At 53.4% G+C, this 27,462-nt stretch overlaps 1 protein-coding gene, 1 long non-coding RNA gene and 1 pseudogene across 5 annotated transcripts; all 3 read right to left on the bottom strand.

Annotated features, from left to right (window-relative positions):
• Positions 1 to 530: 530 nt before the first annotated feature.
• Positions 531 to 20,602, bottom strand: ING5 (inhibitor of growth family member 5). Of its 3 annotated transcripts, none has more exons than XM_011376275.2 (8): positions 20,494 to 20,602; positions 17,977 to 18,048; positions 15,816 to 15,982; positions 14,699 to 14,810; positions 14,440 to 14,533; positions 5,418 to 5,553; positions 5,180 to 5,241; positions 531 to 3,720 (listed from the first exon to the last, which is right to left on the bottom strand). In XM_011376275.2, the coding sequence occupies exons 1-8, from the start codon at positions 20,528 to 20,530 to the stop codon at positions 3,678 to 3,680; spliced, it is 723 nt and encodes a 240-aa protein (XP_011374577.1). In that variant the 5' UTR covers positions 20,531 to 20,602; the 3' UTR covers positions 531 to 3,677. The 3 variants fall into 3 exon arrangements, with proteins under 3 accessions (XP_011374577.1, XP_023376864.1, XP_023376863.1); XM_023521096.1 differs by lacking the exon at positions 20,494 to 20,602 and adding an exon at positions 19,806 to 20,180; XM_023521095.1 differs by lacking the exon at positions 20,494 to 20,602 and adding an exon at positions 19,651 to 19,776.
• On the bottom strand, positions 18,978 to 19,096 carry LOC111729941 (annotated as a pseudogene).
• A 2,780-nt stretch (positions 20,603 to 23,382) lies between the features above and the next one.
• LOC111729938 lies at positions 23,383 to 27,413 on the bottom strand. 2 transcript variants are annotated; one of them, XR_002776471.1, is made up of 2 exons: positions 26,987 to 27,413; positions 23,383 to 25,398 (listed from the first exon to the last, which is right to left on the bottom strand). It is a non-coding gene; the product is annotated as an uncharacterized LOC111729938 (long non-coding RNA). The 2 variants fall into 2 exon arrangements; XR_002776472.1 differs by having other exon boundaries at positions 27,144 to 27,408.
• Positions 27,414 to 27,462: the final 49 nt, after the last annotated feature.

Below are 27,462 nucleotides of genomic sequence, written 5' to 3'. Positions count from 1 at the left end.
AGAACCGGTGAAGATGACCACTGTCCCCCAAACTGCTGGCGTTCCCCTTCCCCAGGCGGTCCCCGCACAAAGGGTGGCAGGTGTCCTTGGAATGCTCAGAGGGGGACTGGCCAGCAGCAGACTCCAGGTCTGGGAAACGGGTGAGGCTGTGCCTCTCCGTCACGGCAACCACGCTGGGACTCTGGCCTCTGACCATCCATGCTCTCAAGGCCATGTCCTAAGAACCATTCAGTTCCCCAGGAGTCTTGACACCCATGCAGATCTTGGCAGGCAGGCCTGTTTGAGAGCAACTTAAGCCTCCATAAAGTGTCCTATGGCACTCACCTTGGGGACCGACTTCTGACACTACACAGTGGAAGCGCAGAGCTGACTGCTGACCAAGGTGCGGGTCCTACCCAGTCCTATGGCCGGCAGACCACCCTCTGGTTCACTGCACGGCCCCTTCCAAGTTCGACGTGGACAACACTGGCCATCTCTGGGTTCAACTTAGGTTTTATCCTCTCCCAAAAGGATGCATTCTCTAACGTTCATTCCAAAAAATACTTCATTTATTAAACAATAGATCCATAATCTATAACATGATCCAAAAATACAGATATACACCTTTACATTATTTAATAAAAAGATTTACAATAGCATCTTTCCTTTACAAAGGGGACGTAATAATCCCTTGAAAATAAAACGTAACATTCATGTTAAAGCTGCATTGTCTTTTTGGATGAAATGTGGTGAATACCACAAAATACAGACGTAGGAAGAAAGGAACTTCATAGAACTGTCTCCTGAATGAGGACATTTTTCTCAGACTTCCTGTTCTGAAACTCCTCTCGACACAGGTAATGAAACCAACTGCTATTCACTGAAAACCGAGGAAAACGCTGCCTCTGCAGTGCCCAGGAGTGTCCGAGCCCTGCGGTGGGCAGGCCCTGCTGTGGCACGTGGGGAAGCTGCTCTGCGGACAGTGTTATTGCTCAGAGCAGCCCTGCCAAGGGACACGGAAGGTGGCAAGGTGCAGCGTGGCTGCAGAACATGGCTGTGTCCCCATGTATCCCAGCAAGACTCCACTGCAGGGCAGCTCTCCCGGCCCTGGCCAGGACCGGTCTCGCATCCCCCTGCCCAGGGGCCCCAGCCTGCAGAGTGGGCACCGTCACTCAGCCTCAGCTCAGCCAATATCTCCACGAGCACAGCCAGAGATGCGGGGCTCAGCTTAGCAGACTGTATCAGTGCAGCGCGTGGCTCCTGCCGGAGAACTAGAGGCTCCGAGGTGCTGGCTGACGGTGCAGCTCTGAGAACAGGAAGGTGATGCTGCCTCCCTCCCTTGCCGATAACCCACAGTCACGGAGGGCCCGCGCGCCCTCAGCTCTGACGGCTGCAAGGGGCACTGCTGCGCCCGGCCCAGAACCCTCGACCCAAGGGACGGGGCTGGCTGCAGAGCCGCCCCCAGGATCAGATGTGGGGCCTGGCAGCACGGCCAGGGGTCTGGCCCGAATGACCCAGGATGAGGGCAGCCAGGCCGTGCAGGGCAATGCTTGGGTGGTCGAGCAGTGCGGGCGCCAGCCGTCCCCCACGGCCAGGCCAAGTGCCGTGACAGTCCTCCCGAGCAGACAGCACTCGAGCAGTTCTGACTCATGTGCAGTGCTGACAGTCAGGAAGGCCGATCACCATCCCAAGAGCGTCCGCGGAGCCTTCCTAGGCTGCTCCTTTCCGTCTTCTTCAGAGCTGTGTGCGTATTATTTTGGTGATATCACTGTACCTGGCAAAAATAAACACTAGAAACAGATAAGCACAGAAACTTAAAACAGGCTGATACATGGGACGTTACAGTGAAGCAGGGTGACAGCATCGAATTTTAAACAGAAGCTTAAGACAGAGAAGTTGGCCACCTTTCCTGGGAATGAGCGAGGCCTCAGGAAACCAGGTGACAATGAGAACCACCAGCTGTCAACCTACATCCACAAACACCACTGTTTTCCCCCGGGGACAGTAATCGCAAAGTGTTCTAAAACGAAGTACAAATATTAAATTAGCTTCTAAAGAATCATCACAAACTCACTTACTGTACTTACCTATGCTCTCCACAAAAACTGGTAAAAGAGTGAAGAAAACAGTTTTCCACAATTTATTCCCCACATTTTTAAACACCTGCGTTAACACAGAGCTAAGTCAAGATACAAGTGTGCCTCGTTCCCAGAGTGGCCAGTGCTCAGCCTGGTGCCGCCCCTACCAGGAAGGAGCCGGCTGTGAGAGTGCTCGCCGGGCCCAGGGACAGGGCGGCGACAAGCCGAACCACTCAGCCTGAGACGGGAAAGGTCACACATGCTGACCTGTGACCCCACAGTCATCCGGGAGGAAGTCCTGCTCCCTCAGCTCGCCCCACACAGGACAGCAGTGCAGACACGTCCGGTGTGGCCTGAGGTCCGCTGAGAGCCGCAGATGGGGATTCCAGCTGGGCCGTGGCCACCTTCCGATCCCCACTGTCACCTGCAGGAACAGCCCATCTAGGACAGCGTCTCCAGCTCCCCTGGGCCTGGGTCCTCTGCTCGGTGGAACGTTAAGAAGCAGGAGACGGCGCGTCACCCCAGACGACCCTCCTCAGAGAAGACGAGATTCTTCTGAAGCTGGGCATTTCGCACCTCGAGTCTACCTCTCGGGTGTCTTTCTCAGGCATGAGGACAAAAACAGGTTTCTCTTCTTTCTTCAGAAATCTTGACTTTGCCTTGGAGAGTCCAGGGACACTTCCAGGAGTCACCCTGCAGGCACCATCACAGATGGAGCCCACGCACCGAATGTGTGCAGTGTCCCCAACTAGTACCAAAGAGACAGCTTAAGATTGTTTGGTGAGTGCTGATTAAACAGAAAATACACCCTAGTTTCCTAGCTTCATTCCAGAACAGCTACTGTGACACAAATACACAAATCACATCACATAATTGTCGACCCCGATGTAAGCTGTGGACCTACTGTGCGACACAAGCGGGTTAAAGTCAGCTCTTAGTGGACTGGACTCACTTCATACAGACACGCTATCTGCTATTACACTAACTTCACCTTCACAGTAAAAACGTCTGTGATTCCCAGAGGCCCGGAGCGCCAGCCCACGGGCCACGGCGCCCTTCGCCGGTGCTGGGCCCCGAACCGCGGCCGCCGGCCCATCCCAGGGCGTGCCCGGAAGGTGGAACCCCAGCAGGGCAGGGCGGGAGTCCAGACGACAAAGGCAGTCACAGTGAGGCAGAGCTGAGGCGGGAGGAGCCTGCCGTCACCACCGCCACTCCGCGCATGCCCTCGGCGTGGAAAGACGTGCCGGGCTCTCGGGGAGTGGCCCAGGACACTGGACAGGCCACGCGAGGCCCACAGCTCTGGCTGCAGAGCGGTGGCAGTGTACGCACCAGGCGGGGGTGCCCACAGGCCCGGCACGCCCCCTGCACGCCATGGGCGGCTGGCCGGGTTCTGCGCGAAGTCACGAGGGCGAAGCCACAGGGGCAAGGCCCCATGAGGTTGCTCCTCTGTGCAAACAGGGCTCAGGTGGGTTCGTTTGTTTTAGGAAATATCCAGAATTACAACTGGCCATGGAGTTATTAAATGTCACCCGGAACAAGGTCGTTTCAGAATGAAGATAAAACGCTGCAGCGTGCACGGCGGAGCCCACGGCGCGCTCTCCCGGCCCAGGGCCCGCGTCCTCACTTCTTCCTCCTCCTTTCCTGAACGCAGCGCGGACAGAACCTGGGACAGGAAAGGCACAGCCATCGGCCCTCTGCGCCACTTGCGCCAGCACCCGGAGGCCCCAACCCCGTCTCCCGGGCCCCCCGGGACAGCGGGCGCCGGCGAAGCAGCACTGAGACCACGAGCACGGAGTGGCGGCTTGATCGAGCACGTGTGCTTGCCGTCGGCTTCCCTCCTGCCACCATGAGCGGTCGCAGGGTCAACGGTGACCAAAATGCAGACGACACCCGCAGTCTGAGTGGCCAGGACGCTGGGCAAGCAAGGCCCGGAGCCTCAGGCTCAGAGGGCTCTCGGGGACTCTCAGACGGTCCACGCTGCTTTCCACCTCAGCCTCCTGAGCACCCCAACGGGGCGCTGACTGAGTGTGGCTGGGTCTGCCCAGGCCCCCGTTGAGCACGCCCCGCCCCTGGGGCCGCCCCGTCCCCTCCAAGGCCAGGAGAGAAGCAAGCGCCCCAGCATCGTGCTCATCACTCGGCGAGAACATGACCATCGGCTTACACCTAACGGATGGGGGAAGAGCCTGTATACTTGGTGGCCTCTGAAGTGACCCCGCTGGGAGGGAGACAGTTGAAATGGGCCCCGGCCCCGCCTCCCCAGCTCCACCTGCCCCAGGCCCCACAGCCCCACTGCTCCCAGAGGCAAACTTCCCAGCACCTTCCAACCCGCCCCCCAAACCCGGCATGTCCCAGGTCAAACCAAACCAAACCTCCCGTCCCTGCCCACACCCAGCGAAGGGCCGGCCCCCCACTTCTGCCCGCTCCCCTGCCCACAGCGCCCCTCACGTTCCTGTCACCCATGTCGCGGGCACGGTCAGGGGCCGGCTGCGTCACCTCCCAGACTCCCCCGCGCCTCCCGGTGCCCGAGGAGCCACGGCCGGGGCACGACCACGCAGCACCCTCGTCTCGCTGTCAGACACTGAGACCAGGGGACCGCAGGCTGCCCCCCGGGTGTCTGAGCCGCCTGCACGCAACCAAGGGCGGCATCACGCACGGTGGGACGGCAGCAGGTCGGGTCCCATGGCAAGACACGTGCCCACTGGGCACAAGCAAACAAAACCAGGTTTTGATTTAAATGACATCTCAGGGACAGCTGAGCCAGGACCAAGACGAGGAGCAGCTGTTTGATGCTGGGCTCCTTCCCCCGAACACTGCCCCAGGGGAAAGAGCCCCCGGCTCTCGTTTTTATTTGTCGTCCTGGCCTCACTCCGCGTCAGCACGGCAGAGCTGCAAGCGTAACCAGTGTGCCCCAGGCGAGGTGGGCGGCGCACATCCCTCTGCCAGCTCGGCTGGAGACCCAGGACCAGCATGTGACGTGGCCTGGTCCCCAAAGCCACACCAAGAGCACCCAGAGCCCAGCAGGCACGGCCCCACTAGGCCCGGCCGGCCACCGGCACATTCGTAGGGGAAGCCGGCATGCACGGACGCCTGGCGGGCGGGACGAGACCCGGCCCCATACTGACCATTTTCCTTTGGGTTTCGTGGTCAGGTCCACACAGGCGAAGTGAAACCACTCGATCGGACACTGCAAGGCAGAGGGGAGGCGGGCGGTCACCAACCTGCCCCATGTGCACACACAGAAAGCAGAAGGGCGGCCCCCCCGCCCCGCCCCGCTCCACAGGTGCACGCCGCCATCTGCCTCCCCGCCTCCAGGCCCCGCGTCCTGCACCAGAACCTCCCTCGGCATGCCCCAACACTCACGTCTGGGTTGTCACAGCCGATCATCTCTCCGTAGGACACCTGGTGGCACAGGCAGTACGTGGGCTCGTTCGGGTCCACGGGCATGTCCAGCACATCGGAGGGGTGCACAGACAGGATGGTGTCAGTGAACTCGGACCTGCCAGGAGACAGCAGTGGTGAGCGGCAGACAGGTGGGGGACACGTCGCCCCCATGCTGCCAGGCAAGGGCTGGGGCGAAGGTGCCGGGAGGCTGAGGGAGAATCGCTCGCCTCCCAGCACCAGCATCGTGTCCAGGGCCACTCGGGGGCACCCCATCTTGGCCCCTCCACCTGGAAAGGCCTGCTCCTGGGGCTCCCTCCCCTGCCCTAGGTCGACCCTCCTCAGCCTCCTGGGGGCCCTCTCCACTACACTCACCAGCAGGCAGCAGGTGACACCTGAGAACCTGGCCTGGACCCCGCCCGACCCATCCGGTGTCCGAGCAGCCCAGCCTTCACCAGTGCCCCAGCCCCTCCCGCAAAAATGGCTGGCTGCTCCCACTGCACATCCCTCGGGCACATTCACCCCAAACCCACGGAGCCCGCCAGCTCCCCTGCCCTCCCTCGAGCTCCGTCTGGGAGCCCCGCACTGCCCACCCGTCACCGGGGCCACCTCTGACGGCATCACCCCAGGGAAGCCGTCCACCCTCAGCTCTCCTCAGGGTCTCTAAGCAGCGGCCCAGCCAGGACCCCAGCTGCCCACACGTTCCCTCCAGGCCACTCCCCCAGGCCTGCAGCAGAGCAGGGAGACAGCGGCAGCGTCCACCCTAGAAGGAAGGCGATGGGGCAGCAACTCTCTGCGCTTTGCTGTTTTTCAAACACGGCCGCAGGCTGCAGGTGACCACAAACAGGACGCTCCCGTCAGCACAGAGAGAAAAGCCCCCAACCCAGCCCCAAGTCAAGGACACACGTGCACTGAAACCCGAGCGGCAAAGGGGCGCCGAGCATAGCGGCGGCCAGACAGCTGTGTCACGGCGAGGGTGACGTGGGTCTGCATCCCCGTCCGGTCACGCGCCAGGCTCCAGGCGCCCCCAGCTGCCACATGGCCCCACATCTGTGCTGTTCCCCCCACGAGGCTGCCCTGGGCTCCGGGCCGGTCCGGGCCTCCTCCCTCTGCCGTCTCTGGGAACACACAGGGCTTTCTCTTCATGTCTGAAACCACAAATGTCACAAGAACGTGCCCTTCCCGTGAGCGTGAACACTGCTTCAGGCAACCATCACAAGTCCTCAGGCCAGAACACAGGTTCCTTGCTTCTGCTGAAACCTAGATCTGTCACCGTGGCCAGTGATACTCGGTCCCACCCCACCAGCTGCGTCCTGCCTCCCGGGTGCTCCCCAGGTGACCAGGGCCCCTCCCCCTAACAGTCGGGCCCTGGCTCCCCGCGCCCCAGCTCTGACTCCACTTCAGCGGCCGCTTGACCCGCGCCTGCCACTCCAGGTTCAAGGCACTGGCCAGATCCAGGTGGCAGCAGGAGAGGCTGGAGGGGTTGAGGGGAACCATGCAGCAAGGCCGCTGCCCAGCCAGCAAGGACTGGGGATGGCTCCTGCGTCTCCAGGGGGAGCAGTCAGGTGGGGGGCAGGACGCCCGCAGGGATGTCCCTGCCGAGTCTGTCCTAGGGCAGGCTAGAGGCCCCACTGTCTGCGCCACTCGCTCTGGCCCTGCTGGGTAGAGGCTTCCTCCAGGCGGATTCTCCTGGGCATGGCAGGCACCCCTCAGCCGGCACCCTCCGAAGTGCTCCCAGTAGCCCCTGCAGGGGTGCTGCTCACCCAAGGCCTGGGGTTCAGGGACTGAGGAGAACCATCCCCCGCCTTGCCGGAGAATAGCACTGGCCAGGCCAGTCCCCGGGATGGCAACGGGGCAGCCGAGCTTGTGCAATGCCCCAGACGGGACAGGGGGACGCCCGTGAGGCTGTCAGCACGCCACTCTGGGGGCCTCCCTGCCCCTACTGAGCCCTCCGGCAGGGAAGACAAGCTGTGACATGCCAAAGCAGTCCTACCCAAAAGCAGGCTTTGAAGCCACGAGGCCAGTGGGGACACAGGGCAGTGGCTCACCACGCATGTCTCAGGACTGTGTCCTCAGAGCCCCGCCCAGGCCTTCACTCAGACGCCCGCTCTGACCCTCGCTGCCCGCACGGCGCCGAGGGGGGCCGGGACGGGTGTCGGGGCAGGCCGGACACCCTCACGCACCCCTTGCCTCAGCCCCTCCGGCCTGTCCGGCATCTGTGAAGTGGCAGTGACAGCGCCGTTGCTCAGGTTGCCAGGGAGACGGAGGGATTCTCATGGACGGGCTGAGTGCATCCCGGTCCCCGACGGCCTCACAGACACCCCTGCCCCTGACGTCCACTCATCCTCTGTGCTGGGCAGTCAGCCCAGCGGAAGGCGGAGCAACCTGCCTCCGCCGTGACACAGCGGTCACCAACACGCACACCACCACACACGTCAGGGAGAGCGGCCAGCCAGCAGGGCAGCTGCGACAGGGTGGGTCATCACCGAGGTCTCTGAGGCGCAGCCAGGCGCACTTCCTGTTCCAGAGGCCCCAGTGCTGAGATCCTGTTCCCTCTGAGGGGGCCCTCGGGTGAGGAAGAGTCACATTGCTCTTCCCCGGAGATGGCACGGCTGCCCCTAGTTCTGCCCAGGAGGACAGAGAATACGGCTGCCATACGAGTTAAAACGCAAACTCAACGAAGCGCTAAAACCACGTGTTAAAGACGATGGAAAACTGAGGAGGGCGGGCGGTGGCGATGGGGCCACCCTTGGTGACACCCACGGGCTGCCACTCCACGGTCCAGTGACTGGACTCAAGGGCCTCGCAGAGGGTGACGGGGAGGCAGAGCGAAGTCACCCGTCGCATCCTCGGGAAAGGCACCTGCCTCCGACTCAGCCGGCCCACTCCCTGGACCTGCGCGACCGTGGACACAGCAAGGCCGGAGCTGAGACAGAAGGAAAAGCCAGATCTCTGGGTCCTCAGTCAGGAACCGAGAGGGCCCCCCCTCATGCTCTCAGACACCAGAGGGAACTGGGTCTAAGTGGGGGACATCCAGCCTCCACCCTGCTCCTTCCGGGGGACAGCAGAAATCCCACTCCCCAGCCCTAAGGTCGGACAGATGAAAACACTGTATGATGTGAAAGGAGCAGGAACTCGTGACTGGCAAGCAAGAGAAAAGCTAACAGAAGCTGAAGCACACGTGGCCCAGATGTTAAATCATCAGACAGGGTCATGAAACAGCTATTAGAGAGAATACGTGAATGTGATGGACACATACATGAAGACTTTTCACAAGGGAACTAAAATCCATCCAAAAAAAGGGAATCGAATGAGTGTTCCAGAACAGAAAGCCACAGCATCTGAGATCAGTGTTCGGACCTCAGCCACCTGCAGCTGGCAGAGCCCTGCTCTCCACACGACAGACAAGCACCCACGCTAGGCCAGAGCCTCTCCAGGCCCCTCTGGAGCAGTTTCCACGGCTGGCGTTAGCCCCTTCCCAGACCTACAGAACTCGGGCTTCAACAGAGCACGCTCGGGACTGTGCGCCTCCGGTGCGAGGTCACCGACCCCACTGGGCGAAGGAGCAGCGCTGTCCAAGTGTGCAGTGAAGACGCGCAATCCAGGGCTCACGTCTCATTAGCAAAGTTCAGACTCTGGGAAACTCTACAAGTCGAACAGTCCTTCAAAAGGAAAACCATGGAGAAAAGAAAGGTATAGAAGAAAAACTTACATACTAAAGATACTTATAGGACTCACCTAAAAAAAGAAGAGAAAACGACTTCTACTTGTGACCATGACACAGGAGTGGCACCAAACGAACGTGCCCTCCCACTGTGAGGAACGAGCAAACTGGACAGAATGTGTGCGGCAACCATTTCCTGACCCTGGACAAAAGGCGGCACAGGACCGCGATCCCAAGAGAAGGTAAACAGACAAGGTGACACCAGCGATCGCCGGGGCTTTCTGCCTGGAGGCACTTTCCACACTCCAGCCCGCAGAGCAACACAGACAGCATGGGTGTCAAGAACTGAGGAGAAAAACACAACGCTCAGGGAGGGCGATGCTGCTGGAATTTGGGAGGCGGGTGCTGCAAAGGAGGAACCTAAAGAATTCGCTCAGGAAATCTGCAAAGAAATTGTTTTTCGAGTTCTTAGCTGTTTGTGCACAGGCTGAGAGAGCCGGGGAGCTGTGAGCTGGACAATTCCCAGAGCTCCAAGCCGACAGAATGGAGAGGCCTCATCACACTCCAAGGGCGCTCAGAGGAGAGCTCAGAAGGGTCACACCCAGCCAGCCCTAGAGTACAGGATGCCTAACCAGGGGCTAGCAAAACGCGGGCAGCCGGGCGCTTGCTTCTGTAAACAAAGCTTCTTTGAAACACAGCCATGCTGTTTATCTACATATTTTCTGTGGATGCTTTTGATATAAAACAGCACAGCTGAGTGGTCCAGCAAAAACGACGTGGCTTGTGAGCCTAAAATATCTACTATCTGGCCCTTTAAGAAAAAGCTTTTCACAAAGGTTAAAATAAACCTGCAAAAGATGAAGCTGATCCACGGGAGATTAAACTACTGACCAAAAATTTAAAAAAATTCAACACCCACTAAAAGAAGACAACAAAATCCAGATATTCAACAACATAAAATACATACTGTCTAGCACTCAATCAAAAACTACTAGACACGTGAAGGACAACACGACTTATAACTAGGAGAAAAATCAGTCAAGAGAAACAGACCTGCCAAACTCACTATCAAATTATAGACCTTAAATATGCACAGCTTTTTGCATGCCAATCATACCTTAATAAATTGGTTTTTAAAAAAGGAAGAAAGAAATAGACCTGGAAATGACATAGGTAGAATCAGAAGAGAAGTCTTTAAAAAGTCATTGTAAATACGTATATTAAAGATATCAAGGAAAATATGACATGTAACAGGAGAAACATAAGGTATAGAAAAGAAACAAATAGAACTTCTTGAGAAGGAAATCTCTCAAATGAATGATTCACTAATGGAGATGAAGATTACATCAGACACCAAGGAAGAAAAAGCCTCTCGATAACGACAAAAAAACAAACTATCCAATTAAAAAATGGGCAGAGGACTTGAACAGACACTTCTCCCTAAAGGACATACAAATGGCCAACAAATATATGAAAAGATGCTCAACATCGCTAGCTATTAGAGAAATGCAAATTAAAACCACAATGAAATACCATCTCACACCAGTTAGAATAGCTGTTACAACAAGACAAGTAATAACAAATATTAGAGAGGATGTGGAGAAAAAGGAACCCTTATACACTGCTGGTGGGACTGCAAATTGGCACAGCTACTATAGAAAACAATATGGAGGTTTCTCAAATAAACTAAGAATTGATCTACCATATGATCCAGCAATTCCTCTACTGGATATTTACCCCAAAGACTTGAAAACCCATATCCAAAAAGATATTTGCACACTGAGGTTTATAGCAGCATTACTCATGGTGGCCAGCAACATGGAAGCAACTGAAGTGTCTTACGATAGACAACTGAATAAAGAAGCTGTGGTACACTTATAAAATGGAATATTACTCAGAAGAAGAGATGAAATACTGCCATCTGCGACAACATGGATGGACCTCAAGATAATCATGCTAAGCAAAATAAGTCAGACAGAAAAAGCTGAAAACCATATGGTATCACTTATATTTGGGATACAAACCTAAAAGCAACAAATAACAGGACAAACAGAGACTCATGGACATGGACTATAGACTAGTGGTTACTAGAGACAGGGTAAAGGGGGTCAAACATGTGGTGACGGACAGAAATCTAACTATTGGAGATGAACACACAGTGTAAACATGTATATGCCTTACTGTTAAAGTGTACAGCTGAAACTTAGTGGATGTTGTTAACCAATGTCATCATGAAGAAATTTAAATAAGTAAAAAGAAAAACTTGAAGATAGAGTAATAGAAACTACCCAAACTAAAGCACAGAAAGAAAAATGCTGACAAAAAAATCAGCAGGAAAAAAAAAAATCGGCAGAGCCTCAATGACGTGGGAATATATCAAGCTACTAACATAAATGTAATTGGAGTCCCATAAATAAGGAGAAAGCAGCAGAAAAAAACATTTGAAGAACAGGCTGAAAATATTCCAAATTTGATGCAAAGTGTAAGTCAACAGTTCCAAGAAGCTCAATAAACTCTGAGCAGAATACACACAAGAAACCCACACCAGGACCCAGTATGGTTGTTAAATATCAAATCGCTAAAGAAAAATCTTAGAAAGCAGCAAAAACAAATAAAGCCACTTACATAAAGAACAAAGATAAGAATTATCAGTCATTTCTCATCAGAATCAAGGCAAGATGGAAGGCAACGGGACATCTTTAGTGTTAAAGTCAACCTAACCTTCTACGCCCACCAAAAATATCCTTCGAAAATAGAGGTGAAGAAAGACATTTCCAGGGAAACAAAACTGAGAAAATTCATCACCGTCGGCCGCCCCGCACTGGGAAGATGCTGGAGGGAGTTCTTCAGGCAGAAGGGAGACGTTAGAGGTTAACGGCCCGGAAACGACAGACATGTGAGCGACTATAAGAGGTTCTCACATTTTAAAACCTGCTTACGGAAATCAGCGGTTTAGACCTAAAACTGTAACACTAACATGTGAGGCTTATCATGTGGAGAAGTAAAACTTGCGAGGACAGCAGGAAGGCAGAGTGCATGTGCGGATTCTGGTCTTACATGCGAAACAGCACACTGTTATCTAAGTTACTATCCCTAACTGGGTTAATCTGAACAGTCTGACTATCGCAACGAAAAGGCAGAGACTGTCAGACTAGATAAAAAAGCAAGAATCTGCTGCCTTCAAGAGATGCACTCTACATACAGAAACATAAACACATTGAAGAAAAAGAAAGATAAAGGAAAAAGATGCACCACGCCAAAACTCGCCATCAGACAGCTGGGGGCCACAGTAACAGCAGACAAAGTAGACTTCAGAACAGCGAGTGCTACGGGAAATAAAGAAATAATGATAAAGGAGTAAATTATTTTTCTAAAACACTAAATGTACATGTAGAACCAAATAACAGAGCTTCAAAATACACGAAGTAAAAACTGACCAAACAGAAAGGAGAAAAGACAAATCCATAACTAGAGTTGGAGATTTCAACAATCGTCTCTCAAAAATTTACAGAACAACAAAGCAGAAAATCAGTAAGGACGCTGAGACTGGAACACTGCCGACCCAGCTACGGAGCTGGCACCGGGAGGGCCGCCACCCCACAACGGCAGGATACACGTTCTTTCGAGCGCACATGGGACGTTCAGCAGGACACACCGCAAACCTTAACACGACTCTTAGGCAGCTGCAGAGAGTTTCAATTATAAAATGTCCTCTAATCACAGCAAAATTAAAACTGCAATTGAAATCAGAAAGTGACACAGAAAATCCCAAATTACTCGGAAACTGGAAAATATACCTCTACATAAGCCATGGGTCAGAAAACCATAAAGGAAATTTTCAAATATTTTGAATGCAATAAAAATACAGCATATCAAAATTTGCGAGAAGTACAATAAAATTTATAGTTTTACATACTTATATTAGAAAAGGTGTGAAAATCAATGATCTAAACTACTTCTAACTTAAAAAGATAGAAAAAGAAAAGCAAAGTAAATCTGAGTTTAGTAGGAAAAAAGAAATAATAAAAGAGGAGAATTAAATGTAAGAGGAAACAATGAAAATAAAAATCAATAAAACCAAATGCCACCTCTCTGAAAAGATCAAGACAAAATGAGAAACGACATAAATTACCAATATCATCAGGCCTGAAAAAGCAGTCATCTCCACAGATCCTACAACATCAGAAGAATAATGCAACATTATAAACAACTTGATGTCAATAAATCAGACAACTTATATGAAACAACAAATCCCTGAAAGACAGATTACCAAAACTGAATCAGAAAGAAACAGAAAGCCTGGATAGTTCCAAAACTTCAAAAAACTCAAATGCAGCATCAAACCTTATACATAAAACGAGAACATCTTACTGTATGTAAATTATATATATAAATAAAGTTAATCTCGAAGGTTAATGTCCAGGAAGCACACATAGGAGACAAAATTAGGAAGAAAGAATGGGCATCCACACTAGATAAGTGGGGATGGTGCTTGTCTGGGGCTTAGGGAGGTCATGGTTCTGACGGGCACAGGAAAGGGCTGCTGGCAGCAGCCAGGCACCGACGAGGCTGGGGGGACGAGGCCGCACCTCCTACAGCGCTTCATCACACCGCGCGTCTGGGCCGTGAGCTGGTCTGCACCCTGCTGCTTCACAATGCCCAGGCTGGCATCTGGGCTTTTTTGAAAGATGAAAGTTTGAACCCAGGCTTTAATAATAAAGCTTTTCCCTTTCTGTCAGGAACTAGGTCTTCTGACCTCTCCCTATAACCGTCAGAATCGTCACAGAAGCCACCTGGCATTTTACCATTTTCTGTTTAGTCTAAATATCACTTCTGTGAAGTGACACTGCAGTACCTGGGGGGTGGGGAGCACGTGGGAGGCTTCAAATGAAACATTCTCAACTTCAAGTTAAATGACATGTATATTTAATAAACGTAATCACACAATGATAAATATGTACAAATATACACCTATATACGAAATGATCAACAGATATATATTCAGCTACCAAAGAGTGGGTTAGCTTGAACTGTAACACACACTGTCGTGTCACTGGAGAGGCAGGACACAGGCTCAGAGAAGGGGCTGGGCAGCACGCCGGGTGCTCCCGCACGCTGGCTGTCCAGCTCGGGCAGGCACCCTCCCTGGGGACCACCGGTGACAATGCTGCTCGCCCCGGGCTGCTGGGGGACCGCCAGACCGGCACCCGTAACGCCCGAAGCTCTGCGGCTGCACCGGCACGTGTGCGCGCATCCTCGGGGCGGCTGCCACTGCTGTTCTAGCCCTGACAAATACTGATGGTGTCTCGGGGAAAAGAGAAAAGAAAAACGGGCTCTCACCCTCCTTTGTGCTTCTTCTTCTTCGGAGTGTCTTCCTCGGAGGTTCTCCGGCCTCGGCCGCGGGAGCCTCTCTTTTCTTTCTGACCTCGACCTTCTGAAAGACAACAAAGACCCCAGCTGTTTTCACCAAATTCACTGAACAGGACAAGGTTTGAGCAAACACGATATTTACTGTAACGTTCCTAACACATTTAACAAACAAAATTCTTCAATACGCCATAGTTAAAATAACAAAATAAGGGAAAACTGGCAGACTCGCTTTTTAACCCTCGTGCTCCAGAGCTCTCGAAGTCGCTGCCCTCCATCTTGTCCTTGAGGTCTGCTTCGAAGCGCGCCAGGTCCGCATCGAGCCTTCGGATGTGTTTATCCACCTGCGCAGAAGGACGCGTGTGGGCCTCATTTAAAACGGAAAGCGACGATCTGCAAGTCCGGCAGCGAGCACTTGCAGGCCCTTTAACTGGGTCTCCAGTTAACGAAGCTCAGCGAAAACGCGGCCGCTGCTTCGAAGTGTCTGCAGGGCCTTCCCTGCCACCTTGCCGGGATACACCCCGCTCAGGAGGAACCCTGGAGGTCGGCGGTGAGACTTGTGAAGTGCAGTGGGGTAGGGGTGAGGACACTTGGCCTGAGTCCTAATTTAAAAACACAGAGGTCCTTAAACAGGACAACCAAAAAAAAGAGAGAGAACAGGCTACCGGCCTAGCACTGCAGGTGCCGGACGAGCTGACGAGCGAGCGCCCAGCAGACGTGTGCGGGGCGACCCTGTCCAGAGTGCCGGCACACGCTCAGCTGGAGAACCGGGCCTGACAGTTGCTGATCCCGGAGGTCCCAGCCCACGAGGCGAGCAACACCACCTGCCAAGTCTGGAAATGAACCGCAGCCCCAAGTGCATCACACGCCATAGAGAAAATCTGCCTTAATGGTCACTGATCGAACCTAACACTCCAGAAAACAGGCCGCTTACTCTAAAGACACAGAAGTTTGGGCATCAAAATCTCAAATATAAGCATCAAGGTGTCCATCTAGGGTATTCTTTTTCAAACACATCTTAACTCAGGTTTTGAAGAAATCGCTGTCGTGTTATGGGAGAGGCGGGGTAGGGCCTCAGTCAGGTGACCACCCAGGAGGACAGCAGGGCTTCACCACACGACCTCACGTGCACTGCGGGACAAAGCCCTGTGTCACCACATGAGCTGAGGAAACACGATACAACACATTCTAGGACTTTCCTAAAGCTGACCAAAAAGAGAATTAAAATACATATAAAAACGGATAAAACAGACGGCTTCCCCAGCCACGTACACAAGCCAACACAACGACACACAGTTCCGTCCCGTGAGGGACGCGTCCCTCGGCACCCGCGCTGCGAGCAGCCTCACCATCTCGTAGGTCTGCATGGCCAGCTGCACCTTGTCGTCGCTGTACTCCTTGCAGCGGCTGTAGGCGCTCTGGATCCTCTGCAGATGCGCCACGCGCTGCTCCGCAGACAGGGCCCTCACCGAGGCGATGTACTCCGCCGCCAGCGTGTCGATCTCGGCTTTCTTATCTGACAGAGAAAGGCAGGAAGCCGGTCCCTGACGGTGCGCCAGCACACACTCAGCGGGCTGGCGGCAGACGGAGCCCGACGATACCGAGTTTTGGCAAAGAGGTGACAGCCCGCACTCCGCAGACAGGGAGGCATCGTGGGGCCGTGCAGACGCTCCAAGCTGGGCGACGCCCAGGGCTGTCCCGGGATGTGACTGCCACCCCAGCGGGCGTGCGCCCTGCCCCGTATGACCCTCAGGGGTCCCGGTTTGAATAACACACGCTCACCTCCCCGGGCACCTGGCCCACTACCTTAGGCGCACACCCTAAAGACTCAGACGCCAGGACACGCTGGGGAAACAGTCATAGCTGCACAAATCAACCAAAATGTCCAGCCTTCACTCAGAGATAGATGTGCTGTTGTCCAGCAGCAAAAAGAACCAACTGCTGCCCCACGTGACAGCAGGGAGTAAACCACAGAAGGGGACACTAAGCAGGAAGAGCGGCACCGGAGGGAGACGCCCTGCGTGGTTTACGAATGTCGAGGGCGGAGCAGACGCGGCTCTCGGCTCTGGCGCAGAGGCAGGGAAGCTCAGGGTGGCTGCCTGTCACAAAGGTCCCCAGGGGCCAGAGGCGCCACTTCACCTGCAAGAGGTTCACCGGGTGACGTGCATTAAGCAACTCGTACTTATGCTGTTTATGCTTATTTCGGAATGTAAATGCTGTTATTTTGTAATGAAAGTAGGCTCCGTATTTGCGAGTCAGGATGCTGCGCCTTAGTGAAAAACCACAGCCATTCTGATAAGGAAAATGAATGGGAAGCACCCACCGCCACGCTCATCATCAGGAAATGTAACACCCCAGGGCTAAGGACAGCCTGGAACTTTCAAACAGGGCAGGAGAAGGGCCACGCCTATAAAAGCTGGGGACCCAGGGGCCTCTGACGCATCCGCAGCAGCGTGGCAGCAGTGAGCCAGGGCGGAATGCCTCGCACGTCCAGGGGGTGGCTGTCACCCTGGAAGGCTGTTCCCAGCCACACGACAAGTCAACATGAGGCCAGAACAAACACGTCCTCAGGCACGCCTTCCCATGTACCCTACCCTTTCTCAGGAGGAGACCAGAGGCAAAGCTCCTAGGAAACGAGGGGGCAGAGCAAGAACGAGGACATTCAGGGCCCAAGAAACACGTCCCGGCGAGAAGAAGGAGCAGCAAAGAGGGAGGCCAGGAAGACCCAGGGCCAGAAACCGCCGGCCCAGGGTATCTGAGGACAGAGGGCTCCTGGGGAGGTGTCAGTGCAGAGTGAGCAGAGCCATAGAGAACCTGGGCAGCAGACACTGATAACGCGGAACGTGTGTGGAATGTGGAAAACAAAACCAACAAACAAAGCCATTAGAAACTCCAAGAAAAGCACAGTCATTCAAAAAGTCAGGTAAGCAAAGCACATGGCGTGGCTCAGTCGTAAGCTACCCACAGAGTGGTCCCGATGGGAACGCATCGCCATCACTGGTCTACGACGCAAACCCCAACCCACAACCCCCGGGAGGCGGGGTGCACAAGGCGGGGTGCACAAGGTGGGTGGGGTGCAACTGGAGAGGAGGTCTTCATTTTCCATGATGACTAAAATCGAAAACTGAAGGGAAATAAAGTAAGAAATAACAGCAAAATGTGATACTTAGAAATAGAGAGTTAAATACCAAGAGATCAAAAGCACTTTTTAAACTATGCATCCGCATATAGTTTAAAATTAGAAAATCTTTTAGAAGAGAGAAAAAGTTAATAAACACTTTGACTATAAGGAGGGGATGATGCTTACAAAGCCGTGATCTGAAAATGCGTAAGAACCGGAGGAACGAAGTCTGGTTTAAAGTGTTAGTGCTCTCTCTAAGACACCATCCGCGCCCACAGCTTAAGGCTGGGCCGCAGCCCCACTGCACCAGGCCCCTCCCCTGGTCACCCAGTGCCACCCCAGTATCCTAGCGCCTCCCCTCTCTGGCTGTACTGAAGGCCTGAACCCACCTTCTGTCCTCTGGTCCAGTTCTCGCATCAGCTGGAAGTTCCTCTGAAGTTCACAGGGAAGGTTCTCGATACCTGAAACAGACACAGACTTCTCAGAGCAGCACTCAGACCTGCCTCCAGGCTTTGCACCTAAAGTCTGCAGATAACGAGCCTGCTTTGCCTTCTGTTTCTGTTCGGGTTTGCAGGGGACAAGGATAAAGATATCTTCTTTTAGGGACAGACGCATGAGCCACCAAACACTGCTAACGGGCCGGCACACATCAGAAGCTGTCAGAAGCTGGAGAAGCCAGAGGTGAACTTAGAAACAAGCTGTGAGCAGAGGCAGCGAGGATGGCTGTGACTCTCCCGCTTAAGACCCCAAGCCATTCGTGCTGCTAAATTACCCGCCACAGCTAGCCAGTCCCAAATGCTGGGGTCCTCCGTGACCTTCCCTCACCATACTCTGAACCCCAGTGCCCTAGGCAGTGCAGATCAGTGCTGGCCAACAGAACTTCCTGCAAGGATGGAAAAGTACTCTGAGCTGCCTGATGACGAGCGCCGCTAGAGCCACTGAGCATGGGAAGTGGGGGAGTTCCACTGAGGGCTGAACCTCTAATTTCACTCGTTTAATTCATTTAAACAGGCCGTGCAGGATGGTGCAGGGCGAGGACCTTGCTTACCTGTCTGCACTGCCATCCCCCTAGTCCAGGACAACCTCCTTACCCGCCTGCACGGCCACAGTGAGTCCCCAACTGGGCTCCCGCATCCAGCCTTGGCACCCCTCCAATCTCCCCGCCTGCCAGTGGTCATTTTAAGACCTTAACCTAATCTTCCGAAGCTGCTAACCAAAGCCCCAGCGCTCCCAGCTCACCCAGTCCTGCAAACTCCCAGCATAGCCTCTGGGCTCAGCATGCCCTGCCGGGACCTCCTTGCTCTGTCCTACTCCCCAGGGCTCTGCAGGACAGGCCCACCCTTGCTCTCAGGACCTGGCCCTTCATCTTCTGTGAACTTTTTATTTTTTATGCTTACAGAACCTGGTCTTCCTAGGTGGTCTCCCATCCAAGTACTAACCAGGCCCGACCCTGCTTAGCTTCCAAAATCAGACAGAATCGGGCTTGTTCAGAGTGGCATGGCTGTAGACTTCTGTGAACTTTTTAGAAATCCATCTGCCTATTTGACAGTAAGTTCCAGAAAAATGGGGCTCCTGTCTGCTTTCCTGGCACACAGCAGGTGTGTAGGGAGCAAGCAGGAGCCCCCACGTGACATAACTCACAATCCTCAGACTCTTCATGGGGCCCACTGGGGAGGTAGTGGGACAGAGAAGGGCAAGTGACAGTGCTCCCCAGCAAACACCTGGGTGCAGGCCTCTCTGGTGACAACGCGAGAAAACCCTCCCTGCACGTGCTCAGGACAGGCCAGGACAGCAGAACAAATGCCGAGGACTGGACAACCCTTTCGGGAGAGTTGATCCCCACTGTCTCCCCAAGAGTGGGGCACCCAGGCCTGAGAGACTGTGCATAACCCCAGTGCAGCACAGCACTCCAAAGTCTCCCAAGCCCAACTCAATATCCCCCCAGGTCACACCCCTGCTGGAGCCAGCCCCGCTGGGTTCAAATGTGTTTGACCCTGACAAGCTACTCAGCCTCTGTGAAATGCGGGGAATAACCGTCTGCTCAGAAGTACAGGAGGGTTCACCCTGAGATACAGGTAGACAGGACAGCTGCAGGAGCCTCGCAGACTTTAACCAGTCCCGTCCGTAAAGTCTCCTGCGGAAAGGAAAGCGCCCCGGGAGACCCTCCATGCCAGTACCGCCTCCCCATCCTGCAGATGCGCAAGCTGAGATTAAGCACCTGGAAGTTACTCCGCGGGTCCCAGGCCCAGAGCCCCTCAGTCCTGCACCAGCTTCCAAACGGGGTGGGACCCCCTTCTTAGGCTTGCGCGGTAGGGGCGGGGCCAACCCGAGGAGGGCGTGGTCAGATGGGCATGGCCTAGCCCAGAAGGACAGGGCGGGGCCGAGGGCGGGGAGTGGAGGGGACAGAGGCGGGAAGAGAGGGGTGGGCCTACTCGAGGAGGGCGGGGCCTGGCCAGGAGGGCGGGGCTGAGCCGGGGAAAGAAGACCCTAACCAAGGAGGGTGGGGCGCATGGGGGGAGACCTAGCCAAGAAGGAAGAGTAGGGGCCAAAAGAGAACAGAATGGGCCCCAGTCGGGGAGGGGCGGGGCACCGAGCCGAGCCCGGGAGAGAGGGGCGGGGCCTGTCCGAGATGGGCGGGGCTCGCTCCTAAGGGGCGGGGCCGAGTTGGGCCGGCCCCGCCCCGCCGTGACGCACCTGGAATTGGCGCGGTCCTGCCGGCGGGACCCCGCGCCGCACCCCCCGCGCGCGCCCCACCCTCGTACCCGCCCCGCGCGCGCCCCCTCCACCCTGGGCCGCCCCGCCGCCAAGAGCCCCACGGTCTGCGCGCGGGTTCTGGCGTGCGGGGATGGCAGGGCGGGGAGGGCCCCGCGCGGGCGGCGGCCCGGGGGGCGCAAGGAGGCGCTTACTGTCCAGGTAGTGCTCCAAGTACATGGCGGTCGCCATCTTCGTCCGCGGCCGCGCTCTGGGTCTGCGCGGGCGGGCGGTGCCGCGAGAGGCGGAGGGCGGGGCCGGCGCGTTCACTATTAATGAGCCTCGCGCGTTGATTGGCCGGGCGGTGGGGGCGGCCCGACGGCCCGCCCTCTGACTTCCGGTCGGCAGGGTGAGCGTGGCGTCGCGCGGGAGCAGAGCTGGCATCGCAGCGGGGTTCCCGGCGGTAGCGAGGAGGGGTAGGAGCTGGGGTCCCGCTTGCCCTGGACACCCCCTCGCGCCCCACTCCGGGCCTCAGCCCGTTCGGCCTGGTGGGCGCCGACTCTCAGCCCAGGAGCCCCATCGCCCGCCGGTGTGCCGGGTCGGGCGCAGCAGGTGCCTGCAAGGAGCGACTAACGTGGTCCAGTGAACGATAGGGTCCCCGGAGTGCACCGGATGCGCGCAGAAAAACGGGGGGTGACGGGAATCACCACTTGTAGCTGGGGGTTAAGGCGCTACTCGGGCCAGCGCCCACGATTCTCCTCCCCGCTCAGCGCTGGCCGCTCACGGGGCGCCTCCGGAAGGGGCTCTGCGCGACCTTCGCCCACTCAGAATGCCCGGGGCACAACTGGCCGCTGGACGGAGGGAGGCTGGGCCCCGGAACCGTACCCCCTTCTTGACCCCTGAGATTAAGGTGGTGGTTCCTACAAGTAGCATACTCCTGAGCAGTAGTTTCGTTATTGCAAGTGCATGTTTAAAGATGTACCCCCATTCCTGAACTCTCTAAACTCCAGTTAGATATTTGAAATGGAAACATTCATGTTTTGGCCATTTTTATGTTCATTATAAAAATTCAAACTATGCAGGAACTTGAAATTTCCTTAACTCCCTGGGTACAGGACTGTGATGCTCTTGTTCACCTTTGAATCCAAATGGTAGCAGTTTGGGTGCATTCTTTCTGGCCCTATTTAGTGCTTGATGAGAACCTATGCACACACATGCAGACATAATTAAATGCTAGCCACTTTTTTATTGTTTTAAGAGGCTGTTTTTTTAATTAACAGTCTTTATTTTTTAGAATGGTTTTCAGGTTTACAAAAAATTGAGAAGAAAATAGAGTACTTATATACCCCTTCCACACATACACAGTTTCCACTATTATAAACATTTTATATTGCTGTGGTATATTTATTACAATATTGATGAAACAATATTGATACATTGTTGTTAACTCAAGTCCAAAGATTACATTAGGGTTCTCTGCTGTACAATCATATTAAGTACCCACCATTACAGTGTCACACAGGATAGTTTCTCTGCCCTAAAAATTCCCTGTGCTCCATCTATTGATCCCTCTCCGTGTCCCTTATGAATCTTGGCAAACACTCATCTTTTTACTGTATATATAGTTTTGCCTTTTCTGTGATGTCATATAGTTGGAAACATACAGTATGTATCCTTTTCAGAGTGACTCCTTTCACTTAGTAATTTACATTTAGGTTCCTCCTTGTCTTTTCCTGGCTTGATAGCTCCTTTCTTTCAATGCTGATTATTTCATTGGGAATACCACAGTATATCTATTCACCTACTGAAGGACATCTTGGTTGTTTCCAAGTTTTGTCAATTGCGAATAAAGCTGCTATATTCGTTTGTGTACAGGTTTTTATTTGAACATAGTATTCGATCCCTGGGGATAAATACCAGGGAGTGTGATTGCTGGGTCGTACTGTACAATTACATTCAGTTCTGTGAGAAATGGCACACCATCTTCCAGTGTGGCTGCATCATCGCCCATCCCCACCGGCAGTGGGCAAGAGTTACTGCTCCACGTCCTCGCCAGCGTTTGGTGCCGTCAGCGTTCTGGACTGTGGCCAGTCCAACAGGTGTGTAGAGGAGTCTCATTTTCTTTCCACTTCCCTAAGGACAGGATATTGAGCGCCTTTCACATGCATATGTGTATGTCTTCCTGGCTGAGCTGTCCCTTCAGATCTTTCACCCATTTTTCAGTCGAGCCGGGTTTTTTTTCACATTGGTGAGTCACACACTATTCACATTTCCACTCTGTACATCTTTCACCTGATATGCTTTATGAATTCTCACCACGTTTTGCTCAGTTCTACTTCATCCCGTTTACTAGATATAATTCATTATGCTGGTGTACCACACTTTAACCAACTCCTTACAGACACACAGTGTTATTATGAACAGCGCTCTGGTGAACACTGGTTCACATAGCTGTAGGTATGTGTTCCAGTTGCATACTGCTGCATTATAAGTGACCTGAAAACGTAGTGTTTTAAAAGAACCATTTTATCATAGTTCGCAATTTTATGAGTCAGGCATTCCAGCGGGGCTCAGCTGGGTGACTCTTCTGTTCTTTGTGGTACCATAGAGATGACTGGGGTGGCTGGAAGGCTGCATTCAGCGGGTATATTGGGTCAGAGTGCCTACCTGTAGCCTCCAGCCCAGCAGTCCCAGGTGGTAGTACTTCTGATGTGGGCTTCCAGATTGTTCGGGAGGCCTAAGTGGAAGCTACAAGACCCTTGTGACTTCATCTTGGTTATCTCAAGACATCACCTCACTACATTCTATTAGTCAAGCAAGACTTTTGGGCTAACTGATTCGAGGGGAGGGGAAAAGAGACCCCATCTCTCTGTGGGAGGAGTGGCAAGAATTACAGCCATCTTTAACCTACCACGTTGTGGTTCCTCAGGAAATAGTCTTAGAAATGACATCGCTGGCTTGAAGAGCAGTGTGTGTTCTAAATGCTGATACTTTTGAATGAGTTGACGCTCCACTAAGGATGTTTCTACACTTTTAACCCTAGATTTCATCAGGCTTTTTGATCATTGCTAACATGATGAGAAAAAATAACCCAAAAACCAATCTCAGTGTTTTAACTTGTATTTAAGTGAGGTTCAATGTTTAAACATATTGTTGGCTATTTGTAGTTCTATCATTTTATGTCCTTTATACATTATCCACAGAGAAATAATTCTTATAGAGAATAATCATATATCATGCCCTTTGTGTGTCATATATTGAAAATAACTTCTCCCATGTTTATCTTTCACTCACATAAGAAAACTGACAAATTCTCTTACAGAGACGCTGTTTTAGAAGCTACCTGAATGAGAGGCGGCTCCCTTACTGTCTCGTCATGGCTACATGCTCTACAACAGGATTTCTCGATCTCACTGCTGCTGACATTCTGTGCTTGATACTCTTTGCTGTGGGGGTCTGTCCTGTGCCTTGTAAGCTGTCTAGCAGCATCCCTGGCCACTGCCTACCCGATGCTATGAGCATCCCCACCCAATTGTGACAATCAAAATGTCCCTCAGTTGAGAAACAGTGCTTTAGGAAAAGACTAAGCTACTTTAACAGAAACCCAAACAAATCCAGTGGTTTAGAAAAGATAGAATTTTGCTTTTTTACATATGTAACAGTCCAAGGGCGGCATCCCTGCTCGTGGGGTCACTCAGGGACACAGATTCCTTCCAGCATGCTGTCTGCTCCCAAAGGGGCTCACCATTGTCTTCATGGACAAGGCTGAGACAAAACAGTGCAGTCTGCTGTCTGAAGGAGCACCTGCCACTTCTGCTCACATTCCTTTGGTGGTAAGTCACCTGGCCACATCAAACTGCAAGGAGGGCTGGGAAATGGATTCCAAACGGGCAGTGATGTGCCCAGCACACTCTATTGTTCTGGAAGTAGTTGAGTGCTATGGATTGAATGTCTCCCCAAAATTCACAGGTTGAATCCCTAACCCCCAGTGTGATGAGAGGTAATCAAAGGGAAGAGATGCTAGAGATTTCTGCCTTTCCACACCTGTGCAGTGAAAAGGCCAGGTGAGGACACAGCCATCTGCAACCCAAAGGGAGAGCTTCCACCAAACATCAACCTTTCTGGGGCCTTGATCTTGGACTCCTGCCTCCAGAACCATGAGAAAATAAATCTGGCGCCGTTCAGGCCACCCCATCTGTGGGGCTTGTTATGGGAGCCCAGCTGAGAGACTTGGAGATGGTGGCAATGTCTGACACGTTTCCTGTGAGTGGGAGGGTGCAACATACTGAGAACAGCGAAAGGATTTTAGCGTCTTTGTTTTTAATGATAAATCTCAAACACACCAAAGGAGAGCACCAAATGAACCCCAGGGGCTCACCAGCCAGTTTTGGCAATGATCCCCTTAGGACCAGGCACACTCGGACCCAGCATCCCACCACCTCCTCCATGAAGTGGACACCTCCCCGTCAGAAGGCCTCCATAGCAGTGTAAAGAGGCCCACACACGCTGGTGCGTCAGGCCTGAGCCTTGTCAGGGCAGCAGAGCACAAAGGAGACGATGTCCAGGTGCAAAGGCTCTCCCAGGCCCACGACAGGGCCACGAGGTCAGGACCGGGTGCCTGGAGAAGCTGCAGTTGCCCTGAGACCAGGAGGGAAAAGCTAAGAGAATTGCTAAGATGCTGACGTCCTTTGACATCACCGAGTAGGAGAAACAGTTGTGGGCCGCGTAATCTGGACTTTGTGTTATGTGAGATAATTAAATACCTTGAAGATTTAAGCCACAGATGGGCCTGAATTCTGGTGCATGCGGTTAATGGCATCTTGATAAAGAGAGACATGACATGAGAGGTGGAAGCAAACTTGCTTGCAGTACCTTAATAATGAACTCAACTGCACTTGTACTAGTTTAGCACTTTCTGCCATTAGAAAGGCACCCCATCATCACTGCCACGCAGCACGCGAGGCCCCACCAGCCAGGTCGCCTCCATTTTCACGGAACGCTGTGCATTCGCAAGATGATGCACCGCATGGTGTCCCTCCGTCTGCCCGTTAAGCTCAGCCCACAGCTGCGATGTGAGGCTGTCCTGGGACTTGTCTCTTGTGTACTCCCATCCCTTCATCCTTTTGAAGGCAAAGAGATGACATTTTAGAACAAGACATCAATCAGACAAAGGGATATTATCAACACAAGGTGATATTACATACTAGGCTTTGTGTCATGGGCTTTCACTAGGCTGTGCTGTTGTAACAAGGGACTCCGAAGTCTCAGTGACTCAGAGTCAAAATATTTTATTTCTCGCTGGTGCTGTCAGCTGTATGTCTTCATTCCAAGACCCAGGGTGAAGAAAACCTGAATGTGTGCTGTGTCAGCTCTGATTACTTTACACCAGTGTCTGGAAGTCATGTGGCCAAGCTCAACATCAAGGAAAAAAGCAAATGATTGGAAATGATAATATGATCTATCACCCTTCCAAAACTCAGAACCAAATCAAGGAGGGGGGGTTACTCAGGAAAACAAAGCTACTTTCACTGTCTTGCGTAATACTGTCATCAGAGGCTTGCAAGCAACCACTGAAAGAACTGGAGGTGGGGGTGAGGAGGTCAGGGAGATTGTTGCCGAGGCCCTCAGCCCAAGCACTGAACCGGGGGTCTTAGGAGCTGGAGGGGAAGCCACTGCCATCCTCAACCCTAGAAAGCCCTCGCCGATCTTTTGGTCTGCAGCAGTGAAGCAGATGGCTCTCAAAAGCTCACTAGGAAAGTCGATTTCATCTACCACATTTCTGGCTGCGACTGCCTCCCCAAAACAGTGGCCTCCAAATTTCGTACCAGTGCCCGTCATTGGCAAAACATAGAAGAAATTCTGAGAAATATAGTTCCTAGCTTGTTATGGGCTGAATGTTTGTGTCCGCCCAAGGTATGCTTAAGTCCTGAGCCCCAGCGTGATGGTATTTGGAATGGGCCTTTTGGGAGGTGTTAGGTCTAGCTGAGGTTGTGAGGGTGGGATTACCGCGTGGGAAAGGTGTCCTTGTAAGAGAAGAAAGGCAGAGACTCTCCTAGTGCGCAATGTCACCTGAATAATGCCCCAGCAGCCTGGATGTCCCTAACAACCGCAAACATTACCGAGCACTTTCTAGATGATGTTGATATATGAAACATCCGAACCTGTAGAGAAATTTTAATGAGTTTATTTGAGCCCAACTGACAATTGCCAGGAAGCTAAATGTCAACAAATTAAGAAAATGCTCCAGAGAATGAGAGTTTTGCAGTTTATTTTGTACATCAGAATCAAAGGAGACATAAGGAGTAGGACATGATATCCATGGGTAGTAGATTAAAGGGGAGAAAGCAAAGGGGGAAAATCTCTGGGATTGGATAAAAAGCGAAATGGAGGGACACACTTCTCGTACGTGGGTGGGTGGAGGAGAGTTAATAATTGACATTTACAGCACACAGGGATGGTCTGCGGGGCACAAGAGAATCAGGAGGGTTTCTGTGGTTTCCTGTTCCGGTGCGGTGGGCTGTGCCCTGAGGGGTCTGGAAAAAAGGGATTCCTCTGACGTTCCAAGGGTGTCTTATCTTAGATGCGAAAGGACAGGCCACGCTCACCTAAGGTAAAGACTGTCAAGAAAGCTACAGGCCCACGACTTGAGTGCCAGCCGTGGCTGGCTTTAGTTAGGAATTTTTACGTTCGGCCATCCTACGTGATTACCTTTGTCTCTGGTCTGTAGGGACCTTCATGCTGGCCTCTCCTGAGCTTGTGAGGTTTAGTAGGGGACCCCTTTTCCATCCACCAAGGCAGGGGCTCGGCTCAGACCAGACGCTTCTGCACTCTCCACCGCCATGAGCGGTTACCCTCTCATCCTTACCCACATTCACAGTAATGGAAGACAGAGATGAAAACGTCCCCTTCTGTCCTCCCTCCCTGTGAGTTTGCCGTCGTCTTTGGAAGCGGAGCTCTCCGATTTCGCAGTCCCGTGCTTTAGAATCGACAGTGACAATCCCGTGTTTCTCTAGGGCTGTCTCGCGGCCAGTGTGCAGACAGCCCCTCGCCTCCGGGCCGCGGCCCGACCGGAACTGGACGGCCAGCTCCGGGGCGACCGGGCTCCGCCCGCGGCCTCGCCCCGCCCCCAACGCGCGCTCTCCCACCGAGCGAGGACCGCAGATCCCTGCGCGGAGGCGGGCGCT

This window comes from Pteropus vampyrus, unplaced genomic scaffold (assembly GCF_000151845.1).
Source record: "Pteropus vampyrus isolate Shadow unplaced genomic scaffold, Pvam_2.0 Scaffold291, whole genome shotgun sequence".
NCBI classification, from domain to species: Eukaryota; Metazoa; Chordata; class Mammalia; order Chiroptera; family Pteropodidae; genus Pteropus; species Pteropus vampyrus.
This window is presented reverse-complemented; position numbering and strand designations above follow the sequence as displayed.